The 15,195-nt window shown below is 46.6% G+C and overlaps 2 protein-coding genes across 5 annotated transcripts in view; one reads left to right on the plus strand and one right to left on the minus strand.

Annotated features, from left to right (window-relative positions):
• The window catches only part of zdhhc14 (zDHHC palmitoyltransferase 14), a 46,623-nt gene extending 36,427 nt beyond the window's left edge, over positions 1-10,196 (plus strand). For 2 of the 3 annotated variants that reach the window (XM_080512763.1, XM_080512764.1), the window contains exons 7-10: positions 866-968; positions 1,698-1,807; positions 3,867-3,972; positions 9,097-10,196. In XM_080512763.1, coding sequence (XP_080368889.1) covers positions 866-968; positions 1,698-1,807; positions 3,867-3,972; positions 9,097-9,567 — 790 coding nt within the window. In that variant the 3' untranslated portion in view covers positions 9,568-10,196. The remainder of the gene's footprint in view (positions 1-865; positions 969-1,697; positions 1,808-3,866; positions 3,973-9,096) is intronic. The other variant, XM_080512765.1, reaches the window with a different exon arrangement.
• Positions 10,197-11,273: 1,077 nt separating this feature from the next.
• Positions 11,274-14,874, minus strand: lgals8a (galectin 8a). Of its 2 annotated transcripts, none has more exons than XM_080512495.1 (8): positions 14,735-14,874; positions 14,447-14,535; positions 13,603-13,813; positions 13,391-13,510; positions 13,276-13,302; positions 13,057-13,145; positions 12,815-12,980; positions 11,274-12,032 (listed from the first exon to the last, which is right to left on the minus strand). In XM_080512495.1, exons 1-8 carry the CDS (start codon positions 14,771-14,773, stop codon positions 11,883-11,885), a joined length of 891 nt encoding a protein of 296 aa, XP_080368621.1. In that variant the 5' UTR covers positions 14,774-14,874; the 3' UTR covers positions 11,274-11,882. The 2 variants fall into 2 exon arrangements, with proteins under 2 accessions (XP_080368621.1, XP_080368622.1); XM_080512496.1 differs by having other exon boundaries at positions 12,807-12,980.
• Between the last annotated feature and the right edge of the window lie 321 nt (positions 14,875-15,195).

Raw genomic sequence — 15,195 nt, forward strand, 5'->3', positions numbered from 1 at the left:
TTTTTCTTTTGTGCTGGGGTGAGCTGACGGGGTCTTACGGTGCGTTCAGGACCCGAGTCCTTGTGGGGAAAGTACATCCGAATCTGATCAAAGTGCAGAACTTAGAAAATGCACGACATCAAGCTTTGTAGCAGCTGTTACACGGATTGCGCAATATAAATACGGGAGTAACGTCTGTTCAGGTAATAGATATGGATGTAGTGTGAGAATGATTGCAGCTCAGGAGCTTCATTCCATCCTCTTCTTGTTTGATGTTTCCAATAATGAGCTTGTTTGCCTCCTTTCTGGAGGCGGCCATGTTGCTTGTTGTCGTCATGTGAACGCTGCAAAGTGGGAAGTGGTACTTACTCAAATGGTAACGCTCCCCACTTCCCAGCTGCAGCATTAAATCATGACATATATACACTCCTGACGGACAAACCTTTTATTTGCTTTTATCTCCAAAGCTCTCAAGTGTTTATCTTCAATACTAAATTGTGAATTTAGCCTGAAGTGTCCCGAGTATTTGAACGTGTCGTCTCACGGAATAGAGCAACTCCCGTCTTGTGGGTTATTGTTGATGTTTTTTAAAAGAGGAATGCACCGTGAACAGTGAGTGCGTTGTGCTTTATGTGGAGCAGAGAGAATGAGCAACGTTTCGCGGCGTCGGCCAAATGAACTGGTAACTATGAGGTATTGGCAGGAGGAGGGCGGCCCCCGGGCTGTAGGTCAATATGCTCGCTGCATTACTCTGCTTACACACGGCTCCGTTATCTGTGCCTCTTTATCCGTATCACCAGTCACACAAGTCGTCAGTTTCACTCAAATGCACACAGAAAAATAAATAAATGGATGGAGCGTCGATTCCTTGACTGAACTGCGTCACCGTGCTGGAGGTGGTGGTGTGTTTCTTCTCCGTCTGGTCCATAGTGGGACTCTCGGGCTTCCACACGTACCTGATCAGCTCCAACCAGACCACCAACGAAGACGTGAGTATGGCCGCGGCACACACACGAATACAGACGTCGCCGGTAATGAAAACCGCACGCTGCTCCTTTATTACATTTGTTTCGAAACTCCTTGAACGAATCGTTGTATGTTTTTGACTGTTCCACGGCGATAAAATGAAACAAAAGTCCCTGTTTGACTGCAGCAGATACTGGTTTTCCTTTTTGTTCATTCCCATTGTGTGAAGTTGTATTAATGGTTAGCCATTAACTTCTCCGTATTCGACGGCGTTCTGCACTTTGTCACTTCTGCCTAAAACCGTTGCACACTTTTTTTTTAATTGTGTGCAGAATCGACGGAATTTCCTATGAATCAGAAGAAGCATTCAGGGTTTCATTGTTTTGGTTCATATTCATTATTTATTAAGGTTTTATGTTTCTCCGCTGGCTTAAGAGCCTGTTACTTGCATTGTGATCGCGTTAATAGAAGCAGCGACTTTATTCAAGGTTTTCATTTATTATAATAAGTAACTGTTTTGTACTTTCGCCTTTTCATAGTCCTGCATTCATACGTGCTGCGCAGGAGGGAAGTGGCATGATAAATGCTCACTGGTCTGGTTTTTATCTGATTTTCAGATCATTGTGCCAAAAAAAACAAAAAACCTCCAATGTCACCGGTTTGCTTCTCATACGGGATACACAGTTTATCAACAACTCCTGAGATACTTATCTGTCTCACTAAAAGTACGTCTTGTCATTCTGTCCCTCCAGATTAAAGGCTCGTGGTCTTCTAAAAGAGGGAAAGACAACTATAACCCCTACAGCCATGGCAATATATTCAGTAACTGCTGTGCAGCGCTGTGTGGACCTCTGCCACCGAGGTATGACGTGTGTTTATGTTCAGACGACGACGCGTGAGCCTCGTCATTCACACCTCACAGAAAAAACCCCATTTGGCACTTTTCCACCACCTATATTAATAACTCACACCACTTTTATTTTTTATTTTTTTCCTCCTTCTTTCAGGTATTTTGTCTTCTCATTGTGTTTTTTTTTTTTTTTTTTTTAGTCCAAAGGCTGAAATAGAAGTGTCGCTTTGGAGCGTTTGATGTGAGGGGCTCTGAAATGAATCGAGGCAGCCTGCAGCCTTCCTGCTAAACATAGCGGCGATACCGCAAAACCGTGGAGGATTTTATTTGAACCAAATCCGAGATCAAAGTTGGCGCGATATATTAGGTTTCACTTATTTATTTTTTTATTCTACTGCTCATGTGATGCGACACCAAGTACAGACCAACTGCCACTGCTTCATCGGCGTGCCCATGTGACTGTAAATGTCAGTACACGCTGCACATGGCCTCCCGGTTCCCCCTCCCCTTCTGCAAAACTATACATTTTCTAGTAATATTTCATACACGACGGGCAAACCGAGATATGGGAGCTGCCTCACGTTTTATCCTTTGGATCGCACAGCCCCTTTGATTTGCTCCTAAATAACCACAGATGCACCGCGACTCATGCGGCGTCGAAGAGTAATAACGGAGGCTTTTAGCGGCATTGTCTCTATGCAGTTTGTGCGCCGGCCAACACGGGTTATAAATCTCTAATAATGAGTCCAGTGGGTGGCAAAGGAGAGTCCTCAGTGGCACAGGTGGCTGCCATCTGTGTATGTGTGGCTACAGGCAGCGCGCAGCTGGCTTCCCACAGCAAGACAGGAATGCCTCCCCTCCGCCCCCCGCCGCCTCGGACAAAGCAAACAACGCACAAACGTCCAGACGAAGGCAGACTCCAGGTCGTACTCTGCACTGCAAAATGCATCAAACCGCAGGATTTCGCTTCCCTTTGCAATTGGCTGCGTTTGCGAGCGTTCCGGCGTTTCCCCGGCAGTACCGCCGGCTCCCCGGGACGTCGTCTCTGCTTAATTCTCGCAAAAAAAATAATTTCCCCACCTGATTCCAGCTCGGTCCCACTGGAGCTCGCCGTCAGCACACTGTTAAATGATTACCCCCCCACCCGTACTGTTTCACACCTTCCACGTGCGCGATAAACATCCACATGCACACCGGCGCTCAGCAGGCTGAGGTTTGTCCTCAGGACGACTCCAATTTATCATCAAGTTCTGATCTCTTTTTTTTTTTTGTTTGTTTTTGTTTGTGTGTGTGTGGGCGAGTACAGGAGTGAGCGTTCACTCACCCAATCGTCATTGTGCTTAAGACTTAAGCTTTCTCACCGCTTCTCACTCCTTTTGGAATAGATATGTATAAAACATGTAAATATCCACGATTACATGATTGTACTTAAGTCATTCTTCCTTCGTTTAGTTTTTTTTTTATTTTATGTAATCATGGGGATGTTTATACAAGAAAAAGCTTAATGGTCAAAGTTTTGTGCTTTAATGGCCATAAAATGGAAAATCTCAAATATAGACGAACACAAGGGATTGAATGAATGAACGATGTTTTACTGTTGACTTGGCTGCACCACAAATTGCTCCTCATCATCATAAACTTTACCTGGACCCAAAACCACACAGACAATGCAATTTAAAGTTATTGCTGCCAAAAGGAATCTGTTTTTCCTATTTAATACACGCATTGAATAAAACATTGAATACGTTTGTCATATCGGCACGTTGTGTCTGTTTATGCTTGTGACGTAAATGTAGATGAGATCATATTTGTAAGCCCGTTAATGCAGAAAACGTTCAATTTCCAGTGTTCACACTCTTTTTTTTTTTCCCACTACGATGAGTTGACAGTTTATTGTCTCTATTATGTTCACCCTGCAGTAGAATAAACTTGCACCGAGTGAAGGTAGCAGCTTGATATTTTAGTTGTTTTGTTGACCTTTTGATAGCTGGTGGGACTGCCTTCTCTATTGTGTGTTAACGAAGGCTTACAAGCAATGTCTTTGTCCATTCTCTTGCTCTTCTCCTCTTAGTCTTATTGACAGACGGGGCTTTATCCAAGCAGACGCGCCACAGCTGGCACCACCGACCAACGGCATCACGATGTACGGGGCCACCCAGTCCCAGCAGAGCCACATGGTGAGACGCCGACTGGAGCCTCAGTCTCTTTTTTTTTCCCTTTCAGGGCAGAAACAAAGAATGCAGACGTGGAGTTTTCCTGCGTGGCCACAGTGTTCGTTCACCACCAACACACGGGTCGCACAGGATGACGCTTTTAGGAAGAGAAAGGAGTTTTTATCTAGTTCCCGGGGCCGTCGGGGAAAACGATCTCTTGCAGCTCCCAGTGAAGAACTCTGGAGGTCGTCTGTCGCCAGTGTCTGCTCCCGTCGTCGCGCTAAGAGTAGCTAACCACACCGCGGAGCGCAGTAATAGGAACGGATTGCTTTGTTGAGGAGTGGGAGACGTGCCGGCCGTCGCCACCGGCTCTTCAGCTAAAAGCGCACTTTGAAAAGTTGATGGGGGGAAAAGAGCGTTCTTGAGTTTTCTTAATGCACTTCTGGAGTAAATGATCAGCATCTGCAGAAACACGTCGGTGCCTGAGATTTCTTTGTCATGAGTCAGCCAATATTGGGATTTATAAAAGAAGGTAAAGAAAAGGAGAAAGGATACGTGTCGGTAAAAATAGCCTGGGCTGTCTTGACGTTCTTACAAGTGTTATCTGGACTCGGTGGGTTTGACTGGAACGTGTTCTGACTCGGCGTCGCTCCGGCCGCACTGGAACTTGTGTCAGCGTGACGCGCAGACACAGAGCGTCTCTCACAGCAGAGCGTCCAGCACGCTGTTTATCCAGCTGTTGTTCTCAGCCGACAGCAGAAAACTCCGAAAGCAGATGACGTCAAACTGGATGAATTGAATCTTCAGACCTTTTGCCTTCTATTATATTCTCTGTGATTGCTCATCGCCCGGACCAGTAAACATTTGCTGTTGTCCTGCACCGAAACCAACCTGTGGGACATTTTGTTCTGCCAAATTCATTTTACAAAGCCGAAAAACAAATGAGTATTTTAGTTTTACACCAAATAGCTGCTGTTCTTGATTTGTCCACTAGGTGATGTTTCAGCAAGAGTCACCCACCAGATTTGAGGCTGATTAGAGAAACATTTAAAATCATCACTTCCAGTTGGAAGCTGGATCGTTATTCTTGTTATATGTCACATATATTAAGCTGCTGCTTGCTTTGTGTATCAATATTAATATAGTGACAATGGCAGTCATCTTAATTGATGAACACAGCAGGATTATAAATATCAAGACAAAAAAAAATTTATAAAGTGGAAAATGTGACGAGAAATTAATCCTTTTCTGTGTGTTTTACCACTGCTGTGTACCTACGTGGCAAAACAACTCGTATAATGTTATAATGTTCAATGAACCACGTTTAATCTCTGCCAATAAACACAATTTCTCAGTGTTGGGACGCGAGAGGAGCTTCTGTCATGACGAAGACTCCAGCTGCTCACCTCACACGCTGTAGATTTAAGAGCTGCTCACACGCAGCCTCCAAACATCTCACTCCACCTCGTCGCGCCGCTCGTCCTCATTGACATGTCGGACGTGAACGTCGTCCCGTCTGAAGGTCCTGAGCGGACGAGTTTGCGTCGGGCTGGAAGCCAGAGCCAACATTCTCGCACGTTAGCGCGTTCACAAATAACCCCCATGTGTTTTTTTTACTGCGGCGCCCCGGATCCCCGGCGAGAGTCCTGTCCTTTTGTACACGTGTGTTATTAGTTTGACTCTCAAAAATGTTAGTGAGCTGAGATGGAAGTGATGAAATACAAATGGACTGTCGCGCTCAGTACAATGAGCTTCACGTGATCCTAAAATCCTCAGTGACAACCGAGTTCTTCCGCAAATTTAAATCACATTTAACCTTTTGAGCTGCTTTTCTAGCCAATAAGTTTGTTTTTAACTGATGAAACCTCTGCATTGAGTTACCTTCAAATAGAAATATACATATTTGAGGCCGATGGCTGCTATTGAGGATAAAACTAAATGGTTTTAATCGAGGCTGCAATTAAGAAATTACAAATACTAATGTTACTATAATTACGCAGTGTTTTTAGCGACTTTTGAGGTTACAAGTCACGACAACAATTTCAAAGATATTTTTTGTCCTTAATTTGTTCACATTTTAAATGTTGTTTTGCATTTAAATGTGCTTTGATGGAAGATATTGTATAAAGGTAAATTTAATCAATTGCAGTTAAAGACAGTTAAAAATTAATAAATAATTTGAGTTTTTTGTGAGACATCAGCTAGAAATCTTTTTATTTTTCACACCCCTGTTTGATTCAATCCTCCTCTTTTTTCTTTTTCTTTTTTGCTGAGAAAGTGACGGTAATAAACAAGCGACTGAATCATGCTTGCAGTTAGTTTTGGCACACAACACCCTCAAATTCAAGAGTGTCCAAATAAATGGGACAGAAGAGAAATCCGTCTCGGTGAAGACGCCTTAACAGCAGCAGTTGTTCTCAATAAATGTCACAATCTTTGAAGACATTCTGCAGGACATTTGTCCAAAACGTTTAGAAGGAAGCGCAGATGGTCTGTGGACGCCGGCGTCTTCAGACTCTCCTTCATGTCACTTCAATCAGACTCCGTAAAGCTGAGATCTGAACTTCATCATCGTTATCGTCATCGTCATCTCCACCACTTGGTTCCTCTTCACAAGACACTGAGAACATGAATATTTTACACACACCAACAGTCACCTGACCAAGAAATATAGAATCCAATGTATTTTTAGATGCGTTTAAATATCCGTCTCTTCCAAAACGTTGGAAATCGGCAGCCTGAGGATGTTCTGTCGTCTCTTCCGAGAAGCAATGTGGAGACGAGTCTTACCAAATCAAACACGTTTGTCACTTTAAGCGCCATGTTGACAAATACGTGACGACGTTCGCACGTGGGCGGTGAGGCCCCCTCTCTCTGTGACGGGCTTTTGTCTGCGATGCAGCTTCATGCAGTGTGTGTGTGTGTGTGTGTGTGTGTGTGTGTGTGTGTGTGTGTGTGTGTGTGTGTGTGTGTGTGTGTGTGTGTGTGTGTGTGTGTGTGTGTGTGTGTGTGTGTGTGTGTGTGTGTGTGTGTGTGTGTGTGTGTGTGTGTGGGGCCTTTGATGAGCTGTTCCCATGGCAACAGTGTGTGATATGACGCGGCACCTTGATGGCAAAGCGTGTGATTTCTGCCGCGTGATCAATAACGTGACGCCCCCCCAGGTTAAGCCTTTATGACGGATGGATCGATTGTCATGGCGACGGCATGAGAAGCATCGTCTCCGACATTTTCACTGTAAATAATAACAAACACAAATAAAAATAATGCTGCTCTTTAAAAAAAATTAAAAAAATATTGAAACTTGATAAAAACTGGCTGGCCTCCAGTTGATATTGTTAAATGTTTATAATTAAAGCACATTTTCTCAGGTGAAATTTGATCAAAAAGTAAAAAAAAAAAAAATGTATTCACATTCTGGCCATGGTCGGTAAATTACTCCAGATTACAAAAGTAGTGTCATAGATTACATGGATTAAGTACGAGCAAACTTGCGTACTTAAAGTAGCCACAGCAAGCTCCATAGAATACTACTTAATTGTATTAATAGATGTTGGCCTCGCATAAATTCCCTGGTTCGAGTCCAGACTCGGCATGGGAGGTTAAAGGATCAAGAATTCTCTAATAAATAGCGTGCAGATAAATAACAACGGATGATAATAATTTTTCCTTGCTGCGCTGAAACGGATGAACCTCAACACACCTTGTTTCGTCCCTACGTTAAGCGTCTCTTAATGAAATATTGATCGCCAGGTTTTTTTGTTTTTTTTCTCGTCGTCTCGCTCAGGCTGCGTGAAGCAAGTTTTTTTGTTTTTTTTTCTCTCCCGCTATCAGTCATGTACATCAGACGGGCGTTTTGTAATAACACAGACTTGCTCTAATCCCCCAACTTGCAGCTGGAATTTATCCCCTCATCTTGTCTCAATATTAAACAAAAACGTCGTCGGCTTCCATTTTTCTCTCAAGATCGTGTAAATTCCTTGAACTTCAACCTAAAGGCTAAATTTTCCACTTTGACTCAGCAGCTTCCGCGGTGGAAAAACTGCAACAATGATGTAACGTTTTGTTTCACTTTCACTGTGGAGAAAAATAAAGTAAAAAAACAAAACAATCCTTCAAGGGGAAATCGAGGACAAAAGTCTCGTCCCGTCTTTATAAGACAATGACGATTAGAAACGTCACATGATGACTGACGTTGGTGAGAAATCAATAATGATGTCAAGGACCAAATGGGGCCAATCAGATTACCAGGAAGCCACGGAAGCTCCGCCCCCCGTGTGCATTGAAGCTCTCAGACTGTTGGTTATATGCAGGAGTACGGCTCGACTCTTACTTTTGCACACGAAGCACCGTTGTCGTGTGAACGGACAACCAGAACACTGCAACACCTTTCCATTTTCACTTTAAACTGTCGTTTTATCGTCCTTCCACTGTCGGCGGATCACTTTGGCCTTTGTGCACAGTAAACCGGCGAAACAAAAACATGAATACTAAAGAGAAATAGTGACTGTGTCATCGTGTGGCTGACGGAGGAAGCCGGACTTCAGTAACGTCTGCAATCTGCTCTTTCTAGGTCAGTGAGATTGAGACGGACAGGTGAGGTATTCGAGTCAAGCCTTCGGGTTTCTTGGACGCGGGGGGGGGGGGGGGGGGGGTGTGGCTTTTTTTTTAAATTCACGGCGGACATTGATCTTTTTTTTGTATCTGTGGCCGATCTTTGCGGCCGTGGCTCGGTGGTGGCGGCTCGTCCCCCTCTGGCTAACGCCCGGCGTTCTAACCCAGTTACTCTGCTCCACTTTCAGACGTGTGGTTTCCACTCTAGCGCCGGGGCGATGGCGATCAATAGGCCACGAGGCCGTGACTTAATTGCGTAGAGTCCATCGACTTCCAGCCCGGTTTTTTTTTTGTTTGTTTGTTTGGCGGGACGCGGGGCGGGTGGCGGGTGGCGGTTCTCTGTTGTGGCTCTGAACTCTTAACAATCGCACTAACATCTTTCTCTCTTTCTTTTTCTCCCCCCCCCCCCTACCATCCAATCACAACCCCCTTCTGTGTCGTCTTCATTCGTTGGCTTCGGTCCTTCTTCTTCCCGCCAAATTTTCAACTGTTGCCTCCTTTGACCTTCACCCCCCCCCCCCCCCCTCCCGTTCTCAGTGTGACCAAGACCAGTGCATTCAGAGCACTAAATTCGTTTTACAGGCCGCTGCCACGCCTCTCCTCCAGCAGCAGAGCAGCGAGCCCGTCATCCTAGCGGCGTCCCCGGAGAACGGCGGGGTCCTGCCCGGACGCGGCGCCCTCGCGCTGGGGGGTCCGTGCACCTCGCTCCCCCTGGGCCAGCCCACCCCGCCGACGTCCACCCCCAGCCTCAGCTGCCACGAGGTCACGGACATGCTGCCGATGCACGGCCACGGCCACGCCCACAACCACGGCCACCCGCTGCAGGAGCCGCTGGCCCACCACCACTTCCTCACGCCGGAGGAGGTGCCGTCGCCGCCGGGCATGCTCCACTGCGGCAGCCCGCTGGGCCACAGCCACACCGTGCAGGCCGGCTTCTACAACCCCGCCAGCCAGGACTCGCTACACGAGGACTCGGTCAGAGGGCTGGTGAAGCTCAGCTCCGTCTGACCGCCGGGCGTCCGCCTCACCCCCCCCTCCAACGCCACGCCCCGCGTCCCGCTCTGGATCTCCGCTGACTTTGCCCTTCAGTTAAGAGGCGGCGGGTTCGACTTGAGCGTGGAAATCGAACTGGACCGAGGTGAAGCCGACGGTCCCTCAGCCAAAACCTGCCTGCTGACAACAGGAAGTCTTGAGGCGTGACGACTCGCGCGATTCGCGCGCGCATTACCGTTCCAAGTGACGTTTGTCTCGAAGCCATTTCAAGCAAATTTAACAAAAAAACCAACAAAAAAAAATGACTGTTTCGACAGACTGTGACATTTGGAGGTCAGAAGGTGGAGTTTCCTTCAGTCAGCGGATCACAAGTCTGACAGACTTTTTTTTTGTAAAACAAACTGAAGCCTTCTTGCCTGTTGCTGATTGGACAGTGTCTTTTGCCTCTTTTTTTTTTTTTTCCTTGGACATTCTCAGCAGTGCAATGGTTGGTGTCTTCATGTTGCATATCGTCTTGCTATTTCTATGTTTAAAACAAACAACAAAAACCATACGAGACTGTTGTGTCGTACCATGGTTACTACAACTCTTACAAATTATTATATTTCCTGTGGATATTAATAAAACACCGACTTTTTATCAGATGCAATTGTTGTTTAATCCCAAAGGGAAGAGCGTGCCAATGTGAGAGTCATGAGGCGACGTCTGTTTCCTTTCATGTCCATCTTGTGACCGACGCCAGTGGTCAGATTGAAGCTCCGCCACGGAATCTGGCGGAACATCGACGGATGTTTCCTCCCAGTCGTCCTGACCGACGTCTCCAGGAAGGCCTGGAGCGGAGATGCAGCACACACTCCAGCCGCGATGCAAAAGAGAGAGAGAGCCAATATCATTTGAAGGAGAAGAAAATAACACAGATGCGTCCATCACACACACACACACACACACGAGTCTCTACTGCCACTCTGTGGCCGAGTGCGAGTACTGCAGTGAAAACGAACTATAATGAAAGAATAACTGCACCTATTTTAGAAAACTGGACAAAAGTTGCAAAAAAAAAACCATTTTCTTTCTAAGAATTGCAGCTCTTTATATTTATTCACACTATAAGCTGCAAACGTATTACTTTATTGGTTGTTCCAGGGTGTTTTGTGCTAAAAGAAAGCGTGTGATCTTAAACCGCTTATGGCTCTTAAATGCCCATAAAGCTAATTACACTCCAAAATCACGTTTTTTTTCTTCGCTAAAGCAGCAGTTTCAGTGTGTTAATATTGTTTTGTGGTAAGGTTCCTCAACATTTCACAGCTCGTTTGTGTCGGAGACGTTTACGTATATAGAGAAAGCGAATGAGCCCCATCTCATTATTATCGTGACGAAATCAGCATAACATGACTCCTTTATTGTAGTTTTACCTAAATTATACATGGAAGCTGCTTAAAAGACAAAATAATTGTTATACATTGAAATTTTTCCTAAACATCGATTCCATTTGTTGGAAGAATTTGTGTAAAAGAAACATTTATTTCAACCTGCGCCGCTCAAACTATGACAAAAGCATCCGGAAACAAACTTACCTGTAATAATAAAAAATATAGCATGTTTAAAGGAGTGTGCTATAGCAGATTTAACCAGATCCTGTAACTACACCTATAACAAACCACAAACACACGAAGCAAAGATTAATAATAGTCCCACATTTATTTGTTAATAAATAAGGTATAATACATGAATACTTTTTTTTCCCCTACAACTAAAATGGAATAAACAGGCTCTTTAAGGTATTGACTGCTGAGTGGGAGAGCAGGGAGATGAGTGGTCACATATGGATTATTTTTGTAATGATCACATGGAGCCTGCAGGTTTTTTGAAGGAGTTTCTGACCCTGTTCTGTTCTGTGCTTGAGTTCTGCAACTTGACGTGATAAAATATCAAAAATGACACGTATGTAGGACATGAACCCTGACCCTCAATAACCGAGAGTGGCCGTTTAAATAAAAATACAAATTAACATGTTTAGCAAACCGCGTATCAAAAAGGAGATTTTTTTTTCTTTTCTTCTTCTCCCCAATTAGCTGTACAGGAAACCGTCTTTGCCGCCTCGTTCGCTGAATGTTTTGCAGGTGACGCCAGTAACTAGGTGCTTAATTGACATTTACAACCAGCTTTACTCAGACGGGCTGGATCAACAGCAGAGATGCACTAAAGACAGAAGGAGAAATGACCCAGAGACACTTGAACCTGCAGCTGTAAACAGTCATAGTCGCTCCCGTGCTGGGGGGGGGGTGGGGGTCGTTCCAGGGTGGGGTCCTCTCGACCGGCGGTTTGCAGAGTCACCACAGCTTGACGTCACTGAGCTCCAGGTCCCCCATGATCTCCAGCTGGTCGATGCTGCTCAGGTCCTGCACCCGATGTCGGAACTCGAACAGGTGGGAGCCGTTCACCGCCAGCTTGAACTGGTGGGGCTGACAGAGGATGAGGATCTGGGGGGGGGGGGGGGGGGGGGGGGGCGAGGGGACAAAACGCCAGAGGTCAGAACATCTGGAGGACGTCACACTGTAACGTGTGAGTTCTTTTATTTCATGACAGCCAAGTGAGCAAAAACAAACTACATGCTACTTTACCAGGAGTTCAGATAGAATCGAAGGTTTTCAGTTATTGTCTGGAAAATCTATAGACGCTTTAAAATGTCACTTTGCTTATTGAATCACCAATCCCTCATCTCATCCTCGACAGTTTAAGTAGTTTGCTGGCAACTGTGACAGACCTTGGAGTTGCTGGTGCTGATGTGCATAACAAGAGGAATTACTTGACCTTTTCATAGAAATGAACCTCAAAACTCTGAAGAAAATGGGAATAAACCTCAAATCCCTTGCAACTCCTAAAACTGATCATAAACCAGGTCCTCACCAGTTCTAGTTGAAGAAAATTCTATGTGGACATTGATCCCCCTCAAATAATGCCTACAATACGTCAAAAACGTAAACCAAATTAGTTTTTTTTTTAATTATTGTTGGTGCAGTTTCTTATATTCTTTAACTAAATGCGTCAATCGTGTGAAGTGGGAATCGATGCTCTGCTGAGGCAAAGAGGACAAACGCTTTTTCTGCACCGATAAATACAAAAACAACTGTGTTTTCCTGTATTTGCTTAAATTGCTAGTTTAGAAGAAAACACAGTTCTTAAAACTGTCCACCGAACTCATAGTAAAAATGTCAATGAAAACATTGATTTCTTTTTTTTTTTTTTTTTTTAACCTGAGCACCTCAAAGTACTCCCCGGATGAGAAGGGGAAGAAGGGCAGCTCCCGCTCCTCGTGGCCCCAGGAGTCGCTCAGGTAGGAGTTCCTGATGAACAGGCTGGACTTCATGCGGGGGTTGAGGTGGAGGGCGATGTTCTCCGTCCTGCTGCTGCGCAGGTTCACCGTGAAACTGCGGAGACCGCCAGAGTGAAGGACGAACCTCCTCCTCCTCCTCCTCGATCGGCGACGCGCGGCGAGGACCTTACCTGTGTGGATACATGCTGACCTGACCTTTGATGGTGACGTGGCGCCCGGGGCTCAGGCCCTTCAGGATGCTGCCTTTATAAGGGAGGCCCTGCAACCACCAACAACACTGCTTTCAGGTGATTCGCTCCCGCAAGACGTCCCTGACTGACTTTTTAACATCGCGCTCGTGACGACAGTGTGGAAGAGTGTCTTGGGGAAAAAAAAAAAGGCCAACCTACCAGGTCACCCGATTCTGAATATATTGCCTGAGGAGGAGAAGCACGTTAGAAATGAGACTCGCGTTTGGGGGAACGTTATGAGGGCCAAGGCGGCGACGGGCGCGAGTGCACGTACTGAATTTGGGATGTAGCCGACGGCGTGCACCCTGACGTGCCCCGAAATAGAAAAAGTGTCGACCCTGTTCAGGGGGAGTCTGTGCTTGTACTCCAGCAGGTGAGTTCCATTTACTGCCACCTGCAGGTGAAGGACATGCAGCGGCGCGTTACGCGGGCAGAGTGGCGTTAAAGGGAGGAGGGGTGGGACTCCACCCGGGGGGGGTCACCGACCTTGAACACGTCCTTGTGCACCAGGACGACGGTCTCGAAGGGCGCCCCGCGTTTGTAGGGGAGCAGGGCGAGCGCCTCCTCGTCGCCCCACGCCTCCCGCAGCAGGGAGTTGCACACGACGCGCGGTGGGCCGCCGAAGCGGGGGCTGAAGTGGAGGGCGACGTCGGAGCGCGGCTTGGTGCTGCAGCCGCTCGACAGGTCGATCTGGAACCTGGGGGGGGACACACCGGGAGAGGGCGGGGCTGAATGCTACCGGGCGGGGGTTTAAATCCAGGCTGCGGCTGTTTGTCTGTGGAGTTTGCATGTCCTCTGCTACAGTTTCCTCCCACAGTTCCCCCCCCCCTAAAAAAAAAAGTTAGGTGTGAATGTAAGTGTGTGTAAATGTTTCACAGAGTCATGAACACAACACTGAGGTAGCAGTGATGCAACAGCTATAGGAGATGGGTTTGTTTTTTTTTTGGCCATTTCAAATTGGCCCGAAGCGTCGGTTCGAATTCCCGTCTCCCCCTGTGTACACATGCTGAAGTGCCCATGAGCTAAACACTGAACCTCAACCTGCTGCCAGCGGCTGATGGAGCAGCCATGGTTCAGGCCAGGGGCTGGAGAGGTGCTCATGGTGAATCTGCAGGTTTGATTCCCCCAAATGGAAATGGGCCACCACCGTGAGCCCCTGAGCAAAGACATGTGCTTGACACCCCCTGGTGTAGAGGATGATGGTTGTTTTGCAACAAATGTATTGATCCTCAATGCATCACTTTATTTATATATTCTTTCGTGACGCTATATATATAATCCTGCAGGATTTGGCGGCATGCGTGAGTCTGCGTGTGCGCGTGCGTCCTACCTGTCCGCGTCCGCAGGCACGGTGCCCTGGATGATGATGATCTCCCCCGGGTGCAGGCCTCCCGGTATGGGCCCGGTGTACGGGACCACCTGTGGAGCGCAGAAGGGAGCAGATGGTTGCACACGCTGGTACTTTTGTTGTGTATGTGTGTAAAATTACTTTACATGACGGTGTCGTCACGTGCACACACTGACTGCAGGACCAGGGTTTGGGATTACAGGAAGGATAGGGGGGGGGGGGGGGGGGGGGGGTCGGAGGGGGTGACAACGTCCACCTCGCGCCTCTTACCGGGTCCAGCACGGTGTGTTTCGCATTGGCCACCGACATCCGGCTCGTTGTGCGGGAGACTCAGACAGGCAGCGGGGCTGGGGCTCGTCTCGGCGCTACACGGTGGGCATCTTCTCTCCGGCAGCCATCAGAGAGCTGCGCATGCGCAGACCTCCACCATGTGACCGGCCGCACTGAGCGAGTAAAAAAACAAAACAAAACAACAATACTGCATTGTTTGTTCTGGGATCACAAATAAAAAGCAGAAACACTCGTCTCGTTTGACAAACTAATTCTCGCAATGATTCATTATGAAGAAGTAATTCATAGTTTTAGAATACCATTGAAGAAATTTGACTGTGGCTCTACTTGTATTATTGAGTCTGGTTGATTTTTTTTTTTTTTACTTTTTCTGGACAGACTGTGTACATAGAGTTTCTGGAATTCTATTTCTCCCTGATGTTTGATGTTATTTAGATTTA

The sequence above is a fragment of the Blennius ocellaris genome, assembly GCF_963422515.1.
Source record: "Blennius ocellaris genome assembly, chromosome: 17".
Classification (NCBI taxonomy): Eukaryota; Metazoa; Chordata; class Actinopteri; order Blenniiformes; family Blenniidae; genus Blennius; species Blennius ocellaris.